Consider the following 26,072-nt stretch of genomic DNA (forward strand, 5'->3'; position numbering starts at 1 on the left):
ATTTATAAACAATAGAATCTATTGCTCAAAATTCTGGAGACAGAAAATTCCAACATCAAGATACCAGAAGATTAAGGGTTGGTGAGAGGCCACCCCTTTATAATGACACCTTTTATGATGGAAAGGGATGGCAGTTGTCTAGAGTCTATTTTATAAAAGCACTAATCAAATTTATGAGGGCTCTATCCTCATGACAGAAACATTTCCCAACGACTTCAGATTCTAATGTCAGATCAATGATTAGATTTCAATTTAGGAACTTTGGAAGGGCCCAGACATTCAGAACATAGCAGCCCTTTTATGGAAATTTCCATAGCCAAAGAGACTCATCTTTCTAAAATTTACTTCCTTCCCTGAGAAGCTTGTGATGCTTAAACTTGGCTTTCAATGTGGTTGGTTTGAGAGATGTCTAGGGAATTAGCAAAACACTCTTAGGTGTGTCTGGATGGGTCATGGGGTATGACTTGGGCACTATATGTGGTTCCCGGACCCTTCCTCTCTGATGTGCTTCTGTCTACCCTGCTTTAGTGCCATGAAGTAGATAGCTTTTCTCTGTCATGTCCTGCTGCTATGATGGCCTTAGAGACAGAAACTTCTTGAGTGAATCATTTGAAGCTATGAGACAAAATAAATATCTCTTCCTTGAAATTCTTTTTCTATGGTACTGATTTCAGCAACAAAAAGCTGACTAATGGAGACTCTTGATCCAGTGCATGGCTTGATGTGAGGTTATAGAGTTCCAGACTACTCTCCTACATCTTAAAACATCAGAAAAAATAGTGTGACTTAGGGACTCCCTGCATGAGCAGTTGAGGCATGTGCTGAGATTGTATCAAAGCCTCACTGCTTTTGTGCATTATTCTTTAAATCCTCAAAACTCTCTCCACTAAATATTCACCTCCATTTCAGGGACTGCTCCCGAAGAAACTGTGATGCTATCTCCACATAAATAAATCCTAAGCATTTTGAATTAACTTCCATCAAGGTCATATTCCAAAAGACCCCAGAGTGCAGGTTTAAATCTTTCCTATAATAGCCTGCATTTTTCCCATTTATTTATCAAGTACTTGGAGACTTAAGAGGAGAAACAGTTGAAAAAATAAAAGTGGGGTAAACTCCCTGTATATCTTCTAGGGATCAAACTTACCTGTCTCTGCTTATTAAGTTTCTCAAATCATCTCATCTTTGGCCTTAGGCACATATCACAATGATGTCTGAAATGTCTTTCAACAGAAGGAACCCTTCTCACCATACTGCAGAGTTTCTTTCTAATCCTACTAACATTTATTTTTAACCTATTAAGAAAATGCACATTTTCCAAAGCACTTAAAAATAGAGTGAAACATATTTCTCTTTCTTTCATTTGTAGCATGAAATGTAAGGGGCTTGAAACATTATACTACCACTGTCCTTTTGATTCCATTTATTTGTGCTGAAAAATAACCATCAGGATTAATTCTTTTTTCAAGTGTCTCATCATTTTCACAAAGATAATTGCTACGATTAGGGAGAGAAACCTCCATATAAATGTATCCAATCATCTAAAATTAATATTTGTTTTAAGTCTGACTTTAAATTATTTACTTTGACATATAATGCAAAATGGCACCATTAATTATAGTACAGAAAAATGAAAATATGAAAAAGTAACACCGAAGTTAGCACAACCATCACAGGGAATTCTTAAAGAATATAAAAGAAATTAAACTGCAGAGGTGGATTTATTATTATTTTTTTTATCGGTACCAGGGATCAAACTCACGACCGCCTGCTTACAAGGCAGGTTCTTATGCTGCTGAGCTAAATCCCCAGCCCCTTCTTAAGTGTTTTGAAAATAATGCAACAAAGAGAAGTAAAGAGGTCCAAAGTTGGTGATAGGATGTATGAGGATAGTTCTTACTACACAATTATCAAAGCTAAGTAGTAAAGGAATTTATCTGTCATAAATTATTAAAGGTAGAAATTTAAAATGTGCTAGTATGACTGGGAAATATATTTTGGAGTAAGGAGTTACTTTCTTAACAGGAAAACTATTTACATCTTCATAACTTACGACAATTAAAAAATACTTCTCAGCATAAAGAACTTACAGATGATTTAATTATTCAATTCTCGAAAAGGACTGTAGGCCATCTGATCTCAAAACATATTATAAAACTGAGGTGATAAAGGATTGAGGGAAACAAGGTTTTGGGATTCAGATCATACCTCAAAATACAAAACCAATAAATAGTTGCTTGGAAAATACAGTTACCATGATCATGTACAATTCATTGCCACATAACTAAATCTTATATGAAACATTGGTTAAGTACTGTGCTGGCAGATCAAAAAGACAAAACAATTCAAAACATTTTTACCTACTGACCTTTCAAAATTTGTAAAATCACAACCATTAAGTTATCTGAAAAATCTTCCAAAGGTGAGAAAACTATTTATGTTTCTCTTTTAATGAAACACATTTGTATGTCTAATATAAAAGGACAGATATTGGCAAAGTTTAATAAAAGAGGTAAAAGCAGATTTGAGATAATTCAGCAGCTGTTTAAGAAACTGATGGTTCTGATCATTGTACAACTAACTTTTACTTTGAATTCTAAGGTCAAGGGACAGAAAAAGAAAACAAGATAGAATATGTTTCCTCATTAAGAAATATGCTTTAAAGAGAATGTAGCTAGGGTACCATCTGTGATTGAAATCTCTATAGGATACATTTTCCTGTGTTATACAGGAAAAGTAGCTTGCTAATCAGCAAAGAATAGTTGAAGAAAACAACTGAGAAGGCCCATTACATCAGGTAACTCTATATAGTGATTTTTTTTTATTACATATCATATGTTCTTTCAAAGGAACACGTCATATTACAAATAGAAATACCAGGAGTGCATAGTTGAGTCCCAGGACACACAGACAGACAGCACTCTCCAGACTCTTGAAGGCATATACCAAATTGAATCCATGTTTATTCAAATTTTTACACATATATTGTATTATGAACATAGTATTTATTTTGGAGAACAGCAAAATAGAAATACGATAAAAAGTAACTGTAAAAAACTTTATGGCTCCCCTTACATATCCCCATTAAACTTCTGTGAAATTAAAGAGTAAAAGGAAAACACAAATGTTTCCATTTCAAGCAGAATGAAATGCTGTGTGATTTTTGACTTTCAGATTTTGTATGGGAAAGTGTTAAAATGTAACCAGGCATTTTAATGACTTTAAATGCTGTCCTATATTGAATGTTGCTCTGGAAAACTGTCATTTGAACTTTAATAATTAATCAATATTGTGAATATAAATCACTATAATACATTTTTCCAGAGAAAACTGGATTCTGGAATGTGGTGTTAAATTCTTTCCCTCAAATAACTCATTCTACAGAAAGCTTAGTTACTTGGGTCCCTGATAGGAACACCCTGGTGAGAGGCACAAATGTTATCCTGGTACAACTTCACAAATTGCAGACATAGTGCTAAGAGAAAAAACTTATGAAAAATTAATTTGGTACAAACATATGTAGAGAAATCAAGTGACTCAAAGACATGTACATCTGACTAAGTTAACATTTTCTAAACTTTTCATCAAGATGTTCTACAAAAAAAGTTTCCATCAAGAAATGCTGACATAAACCATGATAAAGTTCCCAGTGCACTTTTCAGTGACCTTGCTATGGAATCATACTTGCTAGGGTAGGCAAAGGGTACAGATATTTCTCAGCTTATATGATCTTTGCAAGAAGTCCACCTATGAGCACGTAATAGATCTGGTACTCTGCAGAACAGTCTGGGGAATGGTAAAATCAGCCACATAGAAATACTAGTACATTTCATAATCAAGATCTTTAATCAACTTTATGAAGGCATGAATGAGACACAGAAAGCTGTACATACCTAACATACAAAACTCGATGAGTTTGGAGATAAGTATAACCCTGTGAAACTCTATAATTTGATGCATGCCCTCTAGTTTTTTCCTCTTCTTTTAGTATTATTATTCTGCATGATAGTAACATTTAATCTAAGATCTATGCTGCAACAAATTAAGTATGGAATAAAATATTGTTATATACGGGCCCTGTTTTCTTCAATAGGTCTGTAGGACTTATATTGTATAACTGAAGACCTAGTCCAAATCTTAACATTCAGAGTTTACTCCTCCTGCCTCAGCCTCTGGGAGTGCTGGCATCATTATTTTCCTTATTTTTTTTTCAGCATAAAACAGATTACCTGAGCTTAAGAGAGGCAAAATGGATTTTGGCTACTGGAAAAAGTAGTAAGACACGAGAAAATCTCTAGGAGTTCTGGCCTTTGAGTAGTAATGAAATGAGACCAGGGCACTAAGGAAAAAACAAGGCTTGTTGTGACAGTTCAGGAAACTCAGCTCAAGGAGGAAAACATGGGACAAAATTGTCAGCACAGTCACGGAAGAGAAACTTGCCTTTAAATATTTTATAGTAAATGGTCTTATTATTCTCCTGTCTGATTAACATGCTAGAACTTGTAATCTTTTTATTGCTCAGTCAGTATTTTCCCTTAAAGTTAGAGAATGTGTTTGTGTTGTACTAATTCAGAATATAAAAATTGGCAACCAAAAATCAGATACATTGACACAAAAGAATCTTTTCAGGATTTGTCAGGCTATTCAAGCCATTAGGAAAGTGACCGACATTTTTAATATTAAATGCTCAGGATAAAAACAGATAAAAGAAATTTTCTTAATTTTAATTCCTTGATATCTTGAAATAAATTGACATGGAGAATACATAGAGGACCAGGGTCCTGTGGTAAGTTTTCAGGAATGGCAATGCTATGTCTCATATAGCAGCCACCAGCCACTGGAGAATACTGAACATCTGTAATGAGGCCAGTTAATTAAATCATCACATGTGGGCAGTGGCTACTGTGTTAGATCACACAGATTTGGAAAATTATATAACACATAAGTAGAAAGTTGTTTCTTGAGAGCAGTGGAAGAAATATAACAATGTATTTCAGTATTCTTTGTTTATACTGTTTTAACTGACTTTCATATGATATGATTATAAGGTAAAATAATAGATGTCTACCAGTAAATGTTAATTCTGTGGTTATTCTTTTATACTTAGATCTCCATGCTGCCTTTGTGACAAGAAATTTGAGCAGACAGGGAAATGATCACATCCTATTTAGCTAAATTAAAATTACTTAAGTCCAAAAGAGGAAAAATTTGCATTAGTTATGAGGATCTTGGCAGGCATAGACAATTGCCTACCTAATACCCATTGTTTCCTTGTTAACTAAAAGACTCCAAATTTTGATCAGAAAAGCCAGGTTTTAGGATTATGTCAACAGTTTCCACATTCAGAATTATGAATATAGAAACACACCTACTCTATTAAAACCCCCAATCCTCTCCAGATCCCTTGGACCTAGGAGCAGCCAGATGAAACATTTCTGGTCAAGTGTGCCTCTTGTGTGAGATGGCCAGGGATGCTTTTGTTTTCACTATAAACTGAAATATAGTTCAGACATGTTTTCACTCTCCTCATTTTCCCTTCTTCTATTTTAAAACACAAACATTAGCTATTTGGAAGCACGGGAATAAAAGTCACATTTTCAGTATGGCTAGGGACAGAGAAAGGACTTGGGACACACAATTTTGTGGCTGTTGCACCAACCGTGGAATATGTAATTCTGGAAGCTTGGCTTTATGAGAATAATAAACTGAAATACTGATGTTACTACAGAGACTATTTTGTCACAAGCTGCCAAGGACAACCTTAAGAGAATTAATTGGAAGTAAATTTTAATTTCTGAAAATCTTTTAGTGTCTAAAATTACATTTTTTTGCTTGATGTGGTAGATTTAATTCGTAAGAATGTTTCACTCATGATTGACCAAAAACAAGGTTAAATCACGCTGCATTTAACAAAACATAAATACAAATATGATTCTATAAAATATTGTAAAATTCCAAGTGCTTAGTAAACCTAGTCATTCCCAATGATAAAGCAAAGAACAATACTTGTAAAACATCTAGTACAACCTTAACTGGTATAGCAAATAGAATTCTAAGCCTGATTTTAAGGAAATTTAAACTCCTTCTGAGTGCAAAAATGTAATAATTCACATGAGGATAAACATTTGGAAAGAAAAGTTCAAGACAATGAAAGCAGATTTATAATAAATTCTATATATGGTTTGTGGATAAATAATTTCTCATTGAATTATTTACTAACATAACCAATAAAGATTGAAGTTATCAAAACAAATTTCTGAAAGAAGGCATACATATATCTTAAAGACTTCTCAGGAAATACAGAGTTGCTCAGTGAGAAAATTCTATATTTTCAATCATTACAATCAACTTTAAGTAGTGTGAACTCTAAGTCATTGGGGATTCAATTCATAATTGGATTTAGTTGACACTTACACCTTGAAATGGTTGTGTGATCCTTACCTAAAATGTTTTCCAGTGGTACAAATAAAGAATGTTATCATTTTGACTTTGAGAATCATTCTACTATAAAATCTCGTTACATATAGCTTAGTGTGTGTTTGTACTCTTTCCAACTACTGCTACCTGTTCTTGTAACTGCCCTCTTCGAGTGCCTACTATCTAATACTTAGCCACAGAAAAAGAACCTTGGTAAGTGTGGTCAAATGGCAGTCTAATATTTTTGTCAAATTTCTCAAAAAGTACTGTTGATTTAATCTGTGTACGCATTTTGTGATTTTAATATACTGTGAAATTACAGAAAAACTTCACCTCAATACAATAGCTTTCGATTCTGGCCCCTTCTTCCCATCGTATTGACCTTAAAATACATTTTCAAAGTACCAGAGAGTTAGGCGTAAATTATTCTCTTCTCTCCAATTTGTAAAGTACAGAAACGATCGGGCTTACTTACTGCAGCACTTCTTTATCCACTAGGAAATATTTTCCCAGACCCCCAGTGGAGTCATGAAACCACAAGTAGTATCAAGTCCTGTAATTTTATGCTTTTTTCAACTTGACCAGGGGCTTATTATACTATGGCCATAAATTTTACAGTTTGAGGTGTGAAAGTAAAACTAGAAATCATTGCTTTGTCCTTACAGTTTTTAAGATAGAGATTTGCTGTTAGGATAGATCTTCAGCATGGAAATTTTTCATTTCTCTAAGTACAGAATTTTCACCTTTTCAAAAGTAGCACTTGGCTTCTCTTTGACAGGTCCAAGTTAACCAGCACCACTTGTTCTCGGGGCCACTATTAAAGTAAATTAAAGGGTATCGGTATAGAAATACAGTGATGCCTTAACAATTGATCAAAAATGATATGACTGTTAAATGACTAACAGACATAGTGTATATAATATGGAAACACTGGACAAAGAGATGATTCTTGTTCTAGGTCAGATAGAGCAGCAGGGCGGGAGATTTCATCATGCTACTCCGAAAAGTATGTGGTTCAAATTATGAGTTGCTTGTTTCTGAGATTTGCCATTTAATATTTTCAGACCATGGTTGACTGCACATAACTGAAACCACAGAGAGCAAAACTGCAAGTTACGGAATAGGTACTAGTGTATACGCTCTTGTTCCCTATATACTTTGTTAATTTCTTTCTAGCTAGAGGGCCTAAAAATGATCCTAGAGTGTAATATAAAGTAAATCTCTATGGAATGGTTAGACCCATCATTACAAACTTTGTATTTCTTCTATGTATAAAGGAAAATATGTCAACCAAGTCATGACATTTATGTTCTTGAGGTAAATAGTACAGAACTTAAACTTTCCTTGATCAAATCATATAGATATATAATTCTTTAATATAAAGTTACTTGTTTACACAGAATATAAAATACAAAGAAGTGGAAGTCTGGAAATATTATGAATTACTAATAGCATATTCAAATTTATTTTTATATAAGAAATTGATTCATGCAACCTTAAACTCCTTTGGATACTTAGGGAGTTTATAAAGGATTACAAGCCTACTATTATTATCTACTTTTTCTCTTTCAAAATTAATGCAGCTATATCTAAATAAATTAAATACTTAGGAATAAATCTAACCAAGAATGTAAAAGATCTGAACGCTGAAAATTGTACTACTCTAAAAAAGGAGATTGAAGAGGATTTTAGAAAATGGAAGGATATTCTTTGCTCATCGATAGGAAGAATAAATATTGTGAAAATGGCCATTCTTCCAAAACTGTTATACAGATTCAATGCAATCCCAATCAAAATACCATTAACATATCTTACAAATTTAGAGAATATATTCCTAAAGTTCATTTGGAAACAGCAGAAACCTAGAATAGTAAAGGTGATTCTGGGCAACAAAGGCAAGACAGGAGGCATCTTGATTCCTGACTTAGAACTGTACTACATACCCACAGTAACAAAATCAGCATGACACTGGCAAAGAAATAGACCTGAGGATCAAGGGAACAGATTAGAAGATACAAACACTACTACAAAGATAATTAGCCACCTTATATTTGACAGAGGGGCTAAACATGTTCACTGGAAAAAGCCTGTTTAATAAATGATGTTGGAAAAATTGGCTTTCCACATGCTGAAGACTGAAAATAGACCCATACCTATCACCATACACCAAACTAAAGTCAAAATGGATCAAGGATCTAAATATAAAAACAGAAACACTAAATCTACTGAAGGACAAGGTAGGTAGAAATCTTGGAGACATAGGGGTAGGTAGAGAATTCATGAATAAAATGCAATCTGCATAGGAAAAACTGCAAAGAATCAACAACTGGAATCTCATTTTACTAAAAAGTTTCTGCACTTGAAAAGAAATCACCAACAAAGTGAAAAGAAAACGCACAGAATAGGAAAGAATTTTAGCCAACAATCCTTTAGACTAAGGGCTTATATCCAGAACACCTAAAGAACTGAAAAACATCAAACTTCCCAAATTCAAAGAGCCTCTCCAAAAGTGGCATCAGAGACGAGCATAGTTCTCAGAAGAAGATATACATATGGCAAATAAATACATGACGAAATGTTCACCATCACTGAGAAATGCAACTTTCTCATTTGAGAAATGCAAATTAAAACAGTATTGAGATTTCATCTCACCCCTGAAAGAATGGTCACCATCAAGAAATCAACTGATAACAAATGTTGGGGAGGATGCGAGGGAAAAGGAACACTGCTCCACTGTTGTTGGGAGTATAGACTGGTGCAACCACTGTGGAAATCAGTATGGAGATTTCTCAAAAATCTAGGATTGGAAATTCTATTCAATCCAGCTATTCCTCTCTTGGGTATTTTCCCAGAAAAATTGAAAAGGTCATATCACAGTGATATATGTGCACCCATGTTCATATCAGCACAATTTGTGATAGCTAAATCTTGAAAACAACCAAAATGCCTATCAACCGCAGAGTGGAAAAAAATGTGTTTTTTTTTATACAATTGGATACCACTCAGCTATAAGAAAGGATGATCTTGAGGCCTTTATAGGTAAACGGAGGCAACTTGAGAATATGCTCATTAGTGCAATAGACAAGACTCACATTAGTAAATATCACATTGTCTCTCTAGTGTAAAAATAATAAAAACTGACAGAGTAATGGGATGCAAAAAGTATAATAGATATTGTTAGTGAAAGGGAAGGAAAGTGTTCTAAATGGTATAAAGGTATGTATAGTATGTAAGACAGAGGATATTACTGAATTTCTGATGTATCATTGAACAGAAGGTTTTGCACTGTCAATGTTCGAGTGTCTAGCCACTTTTTGTGCTTCGATTTTGTGACGTTGGCAACTATTTTCAAGATGACAGTGTGTAATGTATCAACTAGCAATTTTATGATGCTATTTTTTTTGAATTCTGTATTTTTTACCTTTTTTCTGTTTTTCTATTTTTTTTAAATTTTCTTTTCTTTTTTTTAAAAAAGATAACAATATGTAAATAACAACCATTGTTAAATTTCTTTCATTCTGTTTTGAAAGCCTATATTGTTATTATTTTGGGTTTGTTGTTGTTTGTCTCTTGCTTTTGTTTTTCTTTCCTGACTTTTTTCTTTTTAAAATAAAAAAATTAATAAAAATAAAAAATAAAAAATTGTAGCTGATCACAGGTTAGAATTTTAAAAGTGGTAAAATTAAAATAATTGATTAGACTTAATCATGATGAAATAAATCCTTTCACCATAAAAAATTAATGCAGTGATGATCATCTTGGTAATTACTGATAAATTACCTTAGTTAATGAAATTTAAAACATCAATATATGTGTAAAAATCAATTTTCATCCCCACATAATTGAGCAAAAATCAACAATGTAACTGGAAAGAAAAGTATACCATAGTTTCCATCTACATGGAAAGTAGGCACATATTTAGAGGAAAATAAATCACACTTGACTGTTTGAATCATTCATTCTAATGCATGTATAATTGGAACCACCAAGGCACCTTTTTTGCCTTGTGACAGAGTAACCTGTGACTTTTATGCCTCCCTTAAAGAGGATACATTTTAAAGTTGAAGCCTATACCCTTAATTTGATGTCTAATAGAAGATAACACTAAGGCCTTTCACTAGCAAGTATTCAATAAATGAATAAAAACTTAGCCTTGTACCAAAAGTTCTTACACGCAGTCAATATAATGTATTTTTTTAAAGAATCTGCCTTCTGGGGCTGGGGATTTAGCTCAGCGGCATAAGCACCTGCCTTGCAAGCAGGCAGTCGTGAGTTCGATCCCTGGTACCGATAAAAAGACAAAAAAATAAAAAAAGAATCTGCCTGCCACTGTAAGGAGTCTCCAAAGTATATGTTTAGAGGACAAAAGAAAAGTCTAGTAGTAGTTTTTTTAATTACAGACTATTACATCACCTGCCTTTTGGAAACTAATTACATAGATATATCACTTTGACATAAGCCATCATACATAGAAAAATGTGGATAAATATGCAAAACCACTTTTGACCAATAGTGATGAGTAGTTGCTTATATCATTCTTAATTATTCATTGCCATACACGCAGAAGGAAATCAAATTTAAATCCACACTACTCCACTGTCTCTTTCCAACCTCATTTCCTAAGATCTTCCCACTTGCCGTGAGTGTGCCTTGTTAACAGCGGTTTCTAAGACAATTTGTTGAGTGAAATAATAAAAGAAAAACAACATTATGCTTGGCATTAACATTAGTTAACATTCTTCTAACGTTAAGCACCACTTGCATCATAATACACTATAATTTGAATCATAGACTTAAGGATCCAAAATTATGGTGAAAAATACATCTCAAAAGGCAGGTACTAAAATTTAAAGTATAGTAAATTTTTAAGAAGTAAAAAAGAAACATTTAATAATCTCTATTGCTTACTTGTAAAAAGTTAAATATCCTAGATTGAGGGTGTCTCTCTGAAAATAACAAAAATCATTTCACATAAGTGAACCCTAACTAGATTCAAAAAGGAAATTTGTAAATAGAATTCATTATTTACAAACACTATCTAGCTTCTTTTATCAGAATCCCATTGGTATTTCATTGAAAACACACTGTTCTGGCGTTTATCAGAATTCACATGAATACTATGATTCATTTTGAATAACACATAAATACTGTGATTCATTTTCAATGATAAGACTTTGACAAAGTTTTCCATGTAATTGAAATGAAATGTTGTAAGATATGAAATGCTGCACTTCTATTATGACATTGAAATGTGTGGTTTAGTTAAGCATATGTTTATCTTTGCGATAAAAAGTGTGTGATATCACTTTCCATAAAAAGGTTATTATGAGACTTGGAAAATGGTGAGTGTGTGTGTTTGTAACTTTCTACTCTGCTTTCATTAGAGGAAATTTATTTTTGTCATGAGCAGAGAGTATAAGCCATCCTACTGACACTGACATCTTTACATCCTTCAATGTGGGCAATAGTGAATTGGACTCCTATTAGTTAACGAAAGAAATTTGTATGAACATAGAGCTTTGTTCCACAGGGCAACGTGCTAACTACTGGAAACATGTTCATTTGTTAGAAGACAAATGAAGCACAAAGTCTGTAAATATCTTCAGTCAGACAAATTATGGCACCATTCTTTGTATGATGCAACACACAGCTTCTACATATGGAAAGAGCGTGCTCTGGGATGGAGCTTCTTAAGGTTGTGCAGAAAGGAAATAATAAAATGATAAGGAATAACAGTTGTTTGGTAAAAGAAAAAACAGAAAAACCAATCTTGTGCTGTCATTCAATACTTTAATATGTTGGATGCTCACAGAAATAAACTGAACTTAAAGTTTGTTCAGTTATAATTTTGGTGAAGAAAGGAGATATGTAAATGGGATGGGAGGAAGGTCAGAGAAAAAAGAATGACACATTATCTAGTCCCAGGAGGACTGGATTTGTGTTAGGACAATTATTTTCACTAAATGATCCTAGGCCAATTAATTAAATTGTCTGTAACTCTTCTCGTTTGTTCAATAAAGAAACTGTTTGAAACTATTCACTTTTTTGCTAGGATCACAGCAATAGAATAATACTAAGAAACACTTTCATTTTGCTTTTAGTTTAAACAGGTGGTGCCCTTTTTAACACCCTGTATTTTTCCACCAATACGCCAGAGTCAGATAGACAAGCTATTTTGTCAACAGACTATGGGTGAGTTTATTAAACAAAAGTTATCATCAAAATGTTTCTGTAGCCATTCAAATACTCATTGTGTAGATGGAGCCAAACTCTTAAAATAAAATAATTTTTATTAAGGATTTTGACACTGAAAACAACAAAATCAAACACATTGAATAATTATTTCTCATTTAATATTCACTGTAGCCACTAAAACAGGTCAGTTTTTAGACAATGATATATTCTATGTAACAGTGCAATGTACAGTTAAGAATAAATCTTTAATAATGCTATCCTGTCGAGACTGGCCAGTTTGTCTTAACCCAACCTAGAGAGGTCTTATTAGGGGATACACTGCTTTTGCCAATTCAATTCTTTATTCAATACAAGCGGGATGCATGGTTTAGTTTTAGTGGTGAATTACCCTGAACACCTGGTCAAAGTGACTTGAAAAAAGACTATAATTGGTACAGGCAATCAGATATCAGTAGTATAAAAATAAGAGAATTTTAGGACTACCTAGATCCTGTTTGTGCATAACAACACTGGTTCCCCATTGCCATAAACTTCTCCATAAACTCTGCATTCTTCCCCTCCTCTTTCTTTCTCTCTTTAATTTTCCTTCCTTCCTCCACTTCTTTTCATGCCTTCCATTTTTTCTTTCCTCCTCCCTCATTCTCTCCTTCTTTTCTCTAAAGATTAGATTTAATAATCATGTTTAGGAAAAACCTGTGATTGTATTTTCCCCATTTACTGTTAGATAATGTAACAGAAAGAAAAATGCTAATCATTATCAAAACAATTTTATTTTAGAGCAATTTAAATGTGATGAAATAGAGTACCAGGGTGTTTTTTTTTTTTTTTTTTCTTTTCTTTTTGAGACAAAGTCTCACTATGTAGTCCAGGGTGGTCTTAAATTTGCAATGATCCTCTTGTGTCAGCCTGTCAAGTGCTGGGAAGCAGGAACATTTCTTAGAATGTTCTAACACTAAACTATAAATTACATACCATGCTTGTTAATTCATTCAAAAGTCTAAAAAGTAAATTTTGAGTATCATTTACATTTTAATTTTAAAGGCTTAATTTAAACCTACTGCATCTCTCTTCCTCTATGAAATAATGGAAATTTAGCAATAGAATTGCTCAATTGTTTAAAAGCTACATTTAAATACTTAAAATTGTAATTTTAATTCTATTTTCTTTTGCTTACTATAATTAATTCAAAATTTTGATTTCTTACTGTTTATTTTTTGAAATTATGTATTATTTCTACCCTTTTCTGTTTTGCTTTTTTCTCTATAAATAATATAACTGCAGCAGTCCCTCAATTTTTGAAAGAAATTAAATTAAAAAATTAAGTTAAAATAAACTTTTTACCATATACATGATTTTAAAATTCATAGTCTAAAGTTGTTAAACATCATGCTTATTCAGAGCTATGTTCTTGTAACTTTTCTGGGGCCAATGTTTCAATTATTGCATGTCTAACATTTCACCTGAATCTCATACATTCTAAACTTAATTCTTCTTGATTATTATGCCTTGTTACATCAAGACATCAGTTTACCCAACTTCTGATGCTTTGCAGTTCCATTCATAACCCCCAAGTTCCACACTGTGTTTAAAATGGAAGTTTCTTCTCACATTTCATTCATAATATCCATCATGAAATCCACACTTATTAAAAATCAATTATTGATTTTCTAAAGGTTCTAAAAACTTACATTTGAGCTTCTAGTATATAAATGGTTTTTATTTGGGGTCTATATTCGACAAAGCTGAAGCTGTTAAACCTATTGCTTAGATCATGATAATAACTGCCTGGAAATGTTTATTTTCTCTTTCCTGTATCCTATTCTTCATAATCTTTCTTTCTTTCACTTTCAGTGAACGTTTATTGTTTATTGGCTATTTAGCATCCATTCTCTCTTTTATCATCAACAGTCTCCTACTACTTAGGGGGGAATTAATCTTTCCTAATTGTGAAGGACTTTCGAAAGAGAAGACTTTTTAATCATTTTTTTCTCCTCTTCTCTAGCTAAGAGATGGATGTGACCCAGTAAAGTCAGTTGCACTCTCTGTTTTAGATTTTAAATTTTGAACAGTTATACAAGATACAAAAAGGAAAGTAAAGAGACTCAAGTGATATCTGCTGTGAGGTACCTGTTGCTTTTCTTGTTTAAAATCCTGGCTCTATTGCCTTCACACTAATTGTGGTAAATTTACTTTCGGTTTGATTTAATCAGAGGGTGATTTAAGTTGTTTGCATCCAGAGAACCCTAACTGATAGACAAACAAATTATGGTTGAATACCATTCTTTTCTATTTAAAGGGTGAGCATCACCTACAGGCCATCACTAATGCTTAGCCTGGTAAGGAAGGATCCCACTTATTTAGCTACACTCCTCTCTATTCAACGCCACCAGTTTCTTCCTCATCATACCTCTTGACTTCGGCCGTATGGAACTGTAATTCCTCTAACATTGTATGTTGGTTCCCATCTCAGTGAAAGCTACTGTCTATTCCCTCTGTCTCGATTGTAATTCTCATTTCATGCAGCTGATTCAGTCCAACTCGTTCATTAATGCTTGCTTTAAGTTTTGTCGTTCAGGAAGGTACTCCTAACTCAGTTCTCTTCCCTGGCTTGATTTTCCCTGATATAACTCCAATTATCACACAAAGATGCCCAGGCAAGTATAAAACCACGATGTTTAAGGGTCAGGACTCCACAATGACTGATTACATTAAAATCTCATCACTGTCTCCTTCCTCCTTGGCCTTGGGCAGATAAGAACCTCAACATGCCTTAGTGCCTGCCTTATGGTGGTGTTGTGAGTGCTAAATAAGAGATGAGATATATTCAAATCAATAAATGGGATATCATGGGTACTACATATATTGTAGCTATTATTTCAAAATCTGTCTCTATAGTATTTCTATTATATTTTCCCCTTCAAACCTTTTAAACCTAAGCAATACCATCTAGTATCACTATATTTCTCATTTACTTAGTAGTAGCCAATAAAAGATAGTAAAATGAATATATGACTAAGTCTCAACAGAGGTGTGTTTTAACAGTTTATAAGACTCTTTTGGAGTATCCCCTCACTTCTCATATAAAAATTAAAATTGGGATTATTTTATTTAAAACAGCACATAAAGGAATTATTTCCAACTTACTATCCTTCCTAAAGTTACTTCTTACTTTCCTCTACATGCATACAATTGCTTCATAATTATTAAGGGCAATTTTATTGCCTCTTAGTGATTGAAGCTATTAAAAAAAGAAGAACTAACAATGTCTCTATAAATTATTTTTAAGACAAGAAAAATAAATACGAAAAGCATGATTATTATATAGCAAGAGAAGGGAAAACTGGATAAGTGTATGAACATATATTTATAAATATGAAAACAGAAATTATATTTACATAAACCTCATTGACACTCTAGGTTTTTGTGGTAACATATGTGGTTCTTGAACTCTCTTAATTTTTGGAATTTTTTGGTAGTGGACACTGAACTCAGGGCCTTTACAATGAGCTACATCTCTAGCACTCCTTAATTTTTTTTTAATTTTGTGTGAGTCTTGTCATATTGCCCAGGCAGGATTTGAACTTGTGATCCTCCTACATCAGTCCCCCAAGTGCTGAGGTTATAGGTATGTGCCATCACAACCAGATAATTAAGGCATATATTAAATACTAAATCTATAATCCTTTCTGAGTAAGATTAAGTTATTTATGGAAATCTGAGGACTACTGAGTATATCAATTATTCTGTAAATGCAAATCTCATAAACCCATCATGCAGGAGTATGAACTTTCTATTTTAGCATAAAGGAATTTTTACAGGAAGCCATAATGCCAATAGCAGAATAAGCTGTAGATATGGAAAAGGGTTCTCACACTAATATATTATTATGTGATATACAATATTATGGCTTATATCTAGATGTTATGTTGAGCCTCATATGCTCAGGAGTGAGGTTTTGGGGGAGTGACTGGATCACGGTTTGTGATACTAGATATGGCTGTGTGATCCTGGATTAGTTCACTGATTGGTTTAGCATTGTTCTTGGTATAGGTGACGGGTTTACTAAAGAGGAAAGATCCATACTGGGTGTAGGGGAGATCAACCAATAGGATTGTAGACTGGATGGAATAAAAAGGGAAAGAATAAAGTCTTGCTTCTTCCTGCCTGTCATACCATAGACTGTTTCTCCTCTGCAGTATCTCTCTGTTGTGCCATGCTGCATTGGAACCAACAGACTATGGGCTAAAACATCTACAAACTGTGAGCTAAAATAACCCTTCCTCCTTTAATTTGTGAATGTTGGATTTTTCTCACCAGCAATGAGAAAGTAGCTAAGACATACAGAATGCATGGATGCATGGCAAAATTTCCATGAAGTGATACATTTTCAGAATTTTCTGTGGAACCTAATATTAATCACTAACATTTGTTGAATACTCTCATTAAGCAATGGAAAGTAAAAAGCATTTTTCACTTACTACCTAATTTAATCCTCATGGTAACCTATCAGGCAGATGGTATTATTATCTACATTTTATAGACAGATAAAGTCAGGTTCAAGGAGGTTTGAATAATTCATTCTAAGTCACACCTTTAGAAATGGAGCCAAAGTTTGAACTTAGACAATCCAACTGCAAAGTCTATACCATTGACATCAAAACAAAGTTCAACACCCATTCAGGATAAAAACTCTAAGAAAATGGTAATAGATGGTCTTCATCTGAAAGTTTAGTCTGGAAGTATTGTTATAATGACAGAGTGAAAAGGTATCTATTTTTATATACATATTAGCACATTGGAATTTTAAATGCTCAGCTTAACGTCTGATTTAGACAAGGAATGCAAACACACGCATTACTAGATGGTAGCAACATTTATAATTATTACTTGTAGGCATAATAAGTAGTAAGAACATAGAATTAGGACTCAGATTTCAGTTTGAGTCCTTATTCTATTATCTACTAGAAACATAGCATCTAGATGGGTTTCAGTCATTTTTTTTCTCTGAAAAAATGTTGCTACAAATACTTCTTATAAAGGGGTAGTACAAAAATCTTTACATATGCTATGTATATATCTTTATATCCACCATATCCATCAATATATAGTAAATGTTAATGTGTCTTATGCATGCTCTATATCCAGAAAAGAGAACAGAGGTCTAGAGAATGACTTGATCAAAGTTATGCTATGTGCAAATGACAAAGGAATCATTTAATGAAGACCTTCTCAGTCTAGGCTCAGGGTACTTTAAATGTAAAGTTTTTAAAAATATTATAAACTTATCTTTCTTTCAAAAAATGCGCCAGTTCATTGATAAAGAATCCCTCTGTCTGTCTTGCCCCTTGTTTTTTCAAAAGGTAATTCTATAACAGCTAAATATCTTCAGCACATTTCCCTAGTTTTTTTAGAAACTTTTGAAAGCTGTTGTAAGTGAAATGACCTCAGTATATAAAATGTTCCAGATTATCTTTCTTATCCTTTCAGAAATATAAAAGATATATAGTATATTTGTTGTAGCTAGGCAAACCACATTTATATCAATATATTCTTAAGATCCTAGTTCATGCTATAATTTTTCCAATTGGATTTCGATGTGGCTGAAAAATGGAACATTATATTAAAAACATGTTTATTTGACTATGGCATTACACTAATATCAATATTGAGATCTAGAGTATTTTTAAATATCTTTCATTTTTGTTACTTTTCATTTTTATTTATAGCCAACTTTCAATTATCTTTATCATTGGAGGAGGAAAATTGGCAGACATAACTCAGAAGAGTGGATAATAAATGAGTCCTAGATTATTATGTTTCATTCTACAATACACTATGGCTGCAGAGTGCCAAAACAGTTTAAATATAAACAACTCAATTGAGCTAATTATTTGGTATTAAATAGATTTTTAAAATACCAGTTGTTTAGTGAATTTAACTAAGCCTGCTATACATGTAAGGTTATTTCTTTTTTTGCTTGTATTTTCTCTTTTTAATTCACAGCTAATTTGGGAGAGTGCATTAAATTGTATCCTTTTTCATACACAGGTTGAGCAGAATGGAGTGTGTTGTGCTTGTTGATTTAGGGGAAAAGATGTCTAAAACTTTGAAGGGAAATGGTCTAGGAGAGTGAACTGACCAGAAAAATATATACATTTTAAGAAAAGCCTTTGCCAACTTTTATCTTTGGCACCCATACCTTCTGTTTGATGATCATCTCGTTGATGTCTTCAAGATCACCCACCATCACCCTTTGTGATTTTATAACTTGATCAAGCAGAGAAAGCCAATCGGTAAGTTCTGTCCAAGCCCGGTTGAAATCTGCCAGAGCAGGTACCTCCAACAGCAAGGAAGATGGCATTTCTAGTTTGGAGATGGCAGTTTCCTTGGTAACCACAGGTTGTGTCACTAGAGTAACAGTCTGACTAGCAGCTAAAATATTTTTTTTGAAAAAAGAAAAAAAAAAAAAGAAAAAAAAACCGGAAATTAGAAACACAAGCTAAAAAGCTAATTTGGATAACAATAAATCACCTTTAACTGAAGGGCAATGATTTGAGCCAAACAATTATTTATGTTATAAAATCCATTTCTAATACAACACATACATTATAGGAAATTCAGAGACAACCTTTAACATACATTTATCAATTGTTCAAAATGATTTAGTTTGTTCCCATGTTAGGACAGATTACTTAAATAATCCTTCTCAATAATTCTATAGAAAAATAAATTAGTAAACAAAAGTATTCAGATATTTCTAGGTGAATAAGATGTACTTATACTTTCCATAAATAATAAATAAATAATTTTTGAGGAGGGATTTAGAGAAATCAAAATCAATGAAATGTTCTTGTCTCAACTCTGTATTTTGTGCTGGAACAATTAATACTTTCTGTTTTATTCTAGGTTGGTACTGAAGTGACTACTAGTGAAGAGAAACCAAGATACATTGTTTTTTGGAAAATGAGAGCCAGTAAAGATTTTTTTACTTGAATGTGAGACACTGTTTAAAGGTTTTTAAGAAAACTTAATTGTATTAAAACTATAATATAAGGTAGCAGCCCATGATGATGATTAACTTGCTTAAGTTGAAGGTTGTACATTTTTTTAATTCTTGCATGAAATTCATGTATGTTACCTGGAAAAATTCAAGGAAGAAGAATTTGAGGCTAAAAAATTTCTATTATGTTCCATTGTTATGGGCTTTCCACAAATGGAACCCTACACACAAATGAGTTAACATACGGAGTCTCAGAGTGAAAACAGTCTTAGAGTGCATTAGGAATGATGGGACCTTGGTTGTTTCACTTTTCAAAACTTCAGTAAAGGAAAAGCAATAGCATAAATGTCATAGACACAGTTGTGTGGATTCAGTGACTAACAGAAACAACAGAAATGCAGCAGTGCCAAATACAGATCAACATCATCGTCACTGCCACAATATTAGCACAGTGTCTGATACTGGCAGGTATTCAGTAATACTACCTATTACTATTTTATAAATATATGCATAATAAAATACTCTATGAACAAAAAGTGAGAAGCTGGAGATATATGATAGAAATGTCAGATACTGCAGGATATTCAAAGTATTCTGTAGAGCCCCACATAGGCTGATGGGGTCTGAATTTGCTGGTATGTGATGATACTAAATAACACACTGTTGGATTTTCAGAGATGAGTGGTGAAAAGAAACAACAGTTTATCTAGTCCAGTGATGGCAAACGTTTTAGAGCTTTCAATGATATAAACAGCCCACTGAGGCATGTGTTCCATAGGTTCACCACCACTGAATGTACAATAGCTTCATAAGCATAATAAAACCAGGAGATCAGCACCAAAGAAATGCTTGACTGTAATTCAGAAAGAAAGCTTTCTGGGAAAGGTTGAAAAGATACTTCAGTGGGAGACCTCAGACCCATGGTCAAAGGAACTAATCTAAGAACATAAAACAAATGTGTCGCATTGGAGTTTCATTTTCAGGTGACCATATATTAACTCTCATGGCTGTATTACAGTTTGCACTTTAGAGCTGTTTCCTCATTAGAGAAGATGATAAAAAGGGTAGAGAAATTTATTTTGCCTTTCAAACATTCTTAGTGTCTCTCAGTTACACCATGAGTCTCCTACAGATGGAAGAACTAATCTTGAACAAGGCAGAAAGAAAAAAAAGTGCCATATATATGCCAAAAAGTAATGACTAAAAGAAATTTTATACTGAAGAGAAGCCAAAACTTTTTTCTTGAAGCTATTTCAGTACTTTGAGGCTCTTTGTACAAAGAAGGAAACATCATTAGAAGTAGTAATATCATCCTGTTATCTGCTATGTAGGTGGACTGCGCATGGTAGCCAACAAGTTCTAGAAGCATTAGAAGGAGTTCTGTAAGAAGACCTGGATGCCTGCAATGGACGCATGTGTAAAAACACTAAGTAGTTGGCATTATGATCCATTCAAGTAATCTCAGTATGCTGAAAGACTGAGGCAGGAGGATCATAAGATCAAAATTTAGGAAGACCTTGTTTTCAAAATAAAATGAAAAAATGACCAAGGAATATAGCTCAAATTGAATGCCCTGAGTTCATCCACAGCACTAAAGAAACAAAAAAGTCAAAACACAAAAAAATACAACTAAAAAATCACCATAGGAGATTACTGCAGAATACCAGAAAAACAGACTGACTGGAAAATTTTGGAAAATTGTTTCTAAAATAGATGCACAATAAATATCAAGGCAACATAAAACCAAATGGGAAGATTTCAAGGTTATACAAAGTGTCTGAATTTAAAAAAAAAACCCTTATTAAATACTTGACCCTGAGATGAGTGGAAGAACAGATTTATTTTCTTCTCTAGACTTATATCCAACCAACAAAGAAGTACTTAATGAAGTGGAAATGATCATGTCATCTTAAATTTCATTGCAGTGAAGATGAGAATTACTAAACTTCAATGAGCAGACTATACCCTTCTGTAAAGGACTTTGTGTGTGGGGGGGGTTCTTTTCAAAAAGACAGGCCAGAGTTAGACACTCAAAAAAGGAGATGATTCAAGACAATTAAAACATACGGAATGGGTCATTGTGATAATAATGTCACAAAATTCTCCACTGAGCAAAAGGGATAAGTATTAAAAAAGTATTAATTGTGACAGACTGAAAAGTCAACAATGCTGCCATTTCTGTACCAGTTCAGAGTAGCAATCTTAACTATGTAACAGACAGGGCTTTCCTTTCTGGTCTCCTGTCCCTCAATACTCAGTATCTGAACCTATCATTTTGACCTGGTGAGCTTAGGATACAAAAACTACTACACAGAGTTTTCAACAGGTCATTGTGGTATGGCTCTCCAGCTCTTCTTAAGGGTATGAGAAATGGTTTCTCCACCAACTGGTAGGGGCTCTTTTCTTTGTGTCCCATTTAATCTCCTCCCCAAACCAGACTAGCACGGCTGCATATCTACCTCTTGCTTTAGGCTTCCATCTAAAGTTATAAGGTGTTAGCCTTGGGAGTCACTGCTTCAGATATCAACTTCTCTAACCAATGTGGAGACAAAAGGTATTCTTTTCAAGCCCATTAGAGAAAATGCCTCTTCCTTCATGGAGTCCTGAAAGAAAATAATCTTTCTGGGGCCAGGTCATTAACTGTCATTCCTTCCAGAAACAGACATTCATGTCTTTTATGGCAAAAAGTACACTTTTTGCAAGAATTTATATAATTTACCATCCAGATATATAGATACACACATAGTATATACACACACATCTGCGTGAGAGATAGAGAGAGAGAATGTGCATACTTAGATAGTCTGTTAATGATTATAGCATAGCCATACATTCATTAGAATATTTAAATGGCTCTACCAAAAACTGTGGTTTTACATCCATACGTAAACAGACAGATAATCAAGCTCAAAACTGCTAAAATGAATTGCATTTGGCACACTGAAATAGTAGCAGGACTAACAGTAGGAGTAATATACTATTGTAAACCATAGCTTTGCTCAGAGTATTTTGTTAATTAAAAGGTGTTGGCTTTAGGAAGGAACTCTTATTTTTTCAAGTGTTTGAAGAACATTTTTATAGTCTAAAATTTTAATTGGTTTTGGGGGTACATGATTAGTCAGACTAACAGCCTTACTCAGAGCTTTAAAGAAGCTACTAAATCTTTCAGAAAACACAGACACAATGTGTTTGGAATATTTCCTTTGATGTAGTCACACACGATTTTTCTGTAATTCACAGGTCTCCTTTGGTTGATAACAATGCGAGAAGCACATAATCTATTTCTAGCTTTGTTTTATGGATGTATGTAACTTTTATTTTTCTATGTGAAAAGTCAATCCAGTTACAAAATTATGTGACATTTCTCACTTTAACTTTTATATGAAGAAATATCTAAAAAGTGCTGAGTATCACTTTTTCCTCAGCACTACATGTCAACAGAACATAACAATATGCGCAGTCCAATTACATTACACTTTAGTACTGTGATGTATAAAAAGTTTTTTAGCTACTTTTAATAGGTAAAATAACAATAAGCAATATTGGGGAATATTTCTTCTTGAATATTTGAAAGGATGACATGAGGTATAATAAAACATGTAAGAGTTCATGAATACTTAGTATGAAAAGTAGAAATCACATATGGATTCCAAGAAAGAATAATCTATTATATGTAAGTGAGGAAGAACCTCACTTCTTCCCTATAAATATTTGCAGTCTATATGAACAAATGATAGCTAAACGATCATCCAGTTTAGACAACAAAAAATGTCACAATTTATACTCTATATGGAAAAAGTGAAACAAATGTAAACATATAAATTCATTTTTTTTTTGGTCTGGAGCTTTTTGAGACAAGTTTTTGCTATATAGCGCAGGCTGGTCTTGAACTTGTGGTGACTTTCCCACCTCAGCCTCCTGAGGGCTGGTATTATAAGCATATGCCAACACACCTCGCTCATCTGCATTTCTATGTCAAACTAAAGACTAAACAAATTATATAACTCAGTAATCATCACTTATTGACATTTTATCACACTAAGTGCTTATGTTGTACATAGGCAAGGCAAAAAGAACTAGAATGGATGTATTCTTGACAACTAATTGTATTTGTAGATTTTAGGGGAAAATGTTAAATGTGGGTGTCATGGACTTTTAAAACTTTTAGCTGATTATCATGAAACTTTTCTAGATGTCCTACTACATCTGCAAATAATGTCTCAAATACTTCGGGCTTCCAAAGTTATAGTTTGCCATACATAGTACTGAAAAACCATACTTAATATTCTAATTTTGGAGACATGATCATTTGATCTAGCCATAGAGACATATGTAAAAATGAAGTGTATTAGGCTTCCTCCCACACACTGAAATACTCTTACTGGGGAGTATCTCCAACTTGCCTTCACCCAAACATACACCTGTCACTACTTTAGGATAGAAATAATCATTTCCTTTTCAGTTTCTTTTAAGTGCATTCTTTAACTCACATTATATGAATCCATCATACATGCAGTCAATGAAAAGCAGTGTTTCTCAACATCAGCACTATTAACATTTTGGTCTTGATAATTCTTTGCTCTGTGAAGTTGTCCTCTACATTGCATGATCAGGCTTACTTTTGAATATTCCAGGTAGAGCACTGCCAAGTTTTGAGGACCAAAATGATTCCAAACATTACTAAATGATCTGATGCCAGAAATATACTATTTGAAAACAAGTTAATTAAAAAGAATTCTAATTTTCCTCTCTCCGCTTCTCCTTATGTATAGTTTATATCAATTTTAACATTTGTGCTATATACTCTTTATTTCTACTTGTTACAGTTTAAATTTAAATAGTGTGCCCCAAACGTCTCCTGTGTTTGGAAGATGAACAGGATTGTCAAGGTATTATATTTACCAGTGGATTAATCCACTGATGAACGAAGTAGCTGAATGTGTTGTCAGAAAGTGGGTCCCTGGCATTTGACCGGGAAGGGTGTCTCTCCCAACCCCGCTTCTCTACTTGCTCTCTGCTTCCTTCTTATTGTGGGGTGAGCAACTGTATTCTCCCTAGGCCCTTCCTCAGTGATGTTTCTTCCTTAGAGACTGATGACCATGGACTGAAACTTCTGAAACAGTGAGCCATATAAACTGCTCCTTCTTTAAACTGTAAGTATTAGGTATTGTAACTCAGTGACGAGGAAAGTGACAAAAACACTACCCAAGTTTTTACTTTCTTTCTCTTCAGAAGAATTAAGTGCTTCTCTTACCTACCTGGTGTTGAGTACGCATTAAAGAAACAATAAAACCATAAACTTATTGCTGCTATGGAATATTATATAATATTACATAGGAAATATCTCGATGATAAAAATGACAGCATATCTGGGTAATAAATGTCCACATATTTTTTTCATTTCATTCACATACGCACTTGTAATGCAATGTTCTAGAACCTAAGGTCTGTAGTATATTTCTCTAATTTTCAAATATAGATAGGGCAAGTCACTTGTTTTGGCCAATGGAATATCAGCAAACAGAAAACAAGGGTGAAAAAAATATTTGAGCACTAGGCTCTTCTGGGAACTCATCTACCATATTAAATATGCTGACTACTAAATAATGACAGACTAATGACTATGTCTTCCACATTGTTTCAGACAATAACCAGTAAGTACGTATCAGATGTATGAGTGAGGCCATCAACTACTAGCTGAATTGGAATACATGAATGAGCTAGCTGATATCAGTAAAAGAACCATTCCAATTCTAAGGCGATTCAAGAATCATGAACTATGTAAATGACTCTCATTTTAAGTCCCTGTATTTCAGGTACATTCTAATAAATAACTGATACAGCATCCATTTTTACATATTATAAACATGCATCTGAAACAGGATTTACTATATGCCTTCTATTGTCAAGGGTGGGTGTGTGATCCAGCAGAGAGAATACAGTTGGAAAAGAATCTTCAAGTTAAAATGCAAAAGGCACAATAGTATTTGTACTGAAATTCAAACAGTATAACAATGACTTGTCACTTTCTCCATTATTTTCTCACCATGACACTGTTATATGAACAGGGAGAACACTATTACCGATTTATAGAGTAGGAAATTAAATTTGCACAAATTAAAATATTTCCCCAAGTTTAGCATCTGTTAATTTAGTGATAAGCTTTAAGTAATGTGCATTTAAAAATGAAATACTTTTAGATGAGTAATTAAGAAATTCTTGTTTAAAAAAAAAGCCTGATTTAATAATGGCCAATGACCACTGATTCAGTGAAGATACACAAATGGCTAAAGAACACACAAATCAAAACTACATTTAAATGTCACTTCATAGCCATTAGGATGGTCACTATAAGAAAAAAGTAAAGTGTGCTAGCAGGCATTAATGAGGTAATTAAGAAATTCAAACACTTGTACACTCTTGGTGAGAGAGCAAAGTGGTACAATTACAGTATGGAGAT

The 26,072-nt window shown here is 33.4% G+C and overlaps 1 protein-coding gene across 17 annotated transcripts in view; it reads right to left on the reverse strand.

Moving 5' to 3' along the window:
- The window catches only part of Dmd (dystrophin), a 2,110,831-nt gene that overhangs the window by 598,028 nt on the left and 1,486,731 nt on the right, over nt 1-26,072 (reverse strand). For all 17 annotated transcript variants that reach the window (XM_063242792.1, XM_063242803.1, XM_063242804.1 and 14 more), the window contains one exon: nt 18,812-19,044. In XM_063242792.1, the coding sequence (XP_063098862.1) occupies nt 18,812-19,044 (233 nt within the window). The remainder of the gene's footprint in view (nt 1-18,811; nt 19,045-26,072) is intronic.

This window comes from Cavia porcellus, unplaced genomic scaffold, assembly GCF_034190915.1.
Source record: "Cavia porcellus strain 051 isolate PalLab524CR breed Dunkin Hartley unplaced genomic scaffold, mCavPor4.1 scaffold_33, whole genome shotgun sequence".
NCBI lineage: Eukaryota > Metazoa > Chordata > Mammalia > Rodentia > Caviidae > Cavia > Cavia porcellus.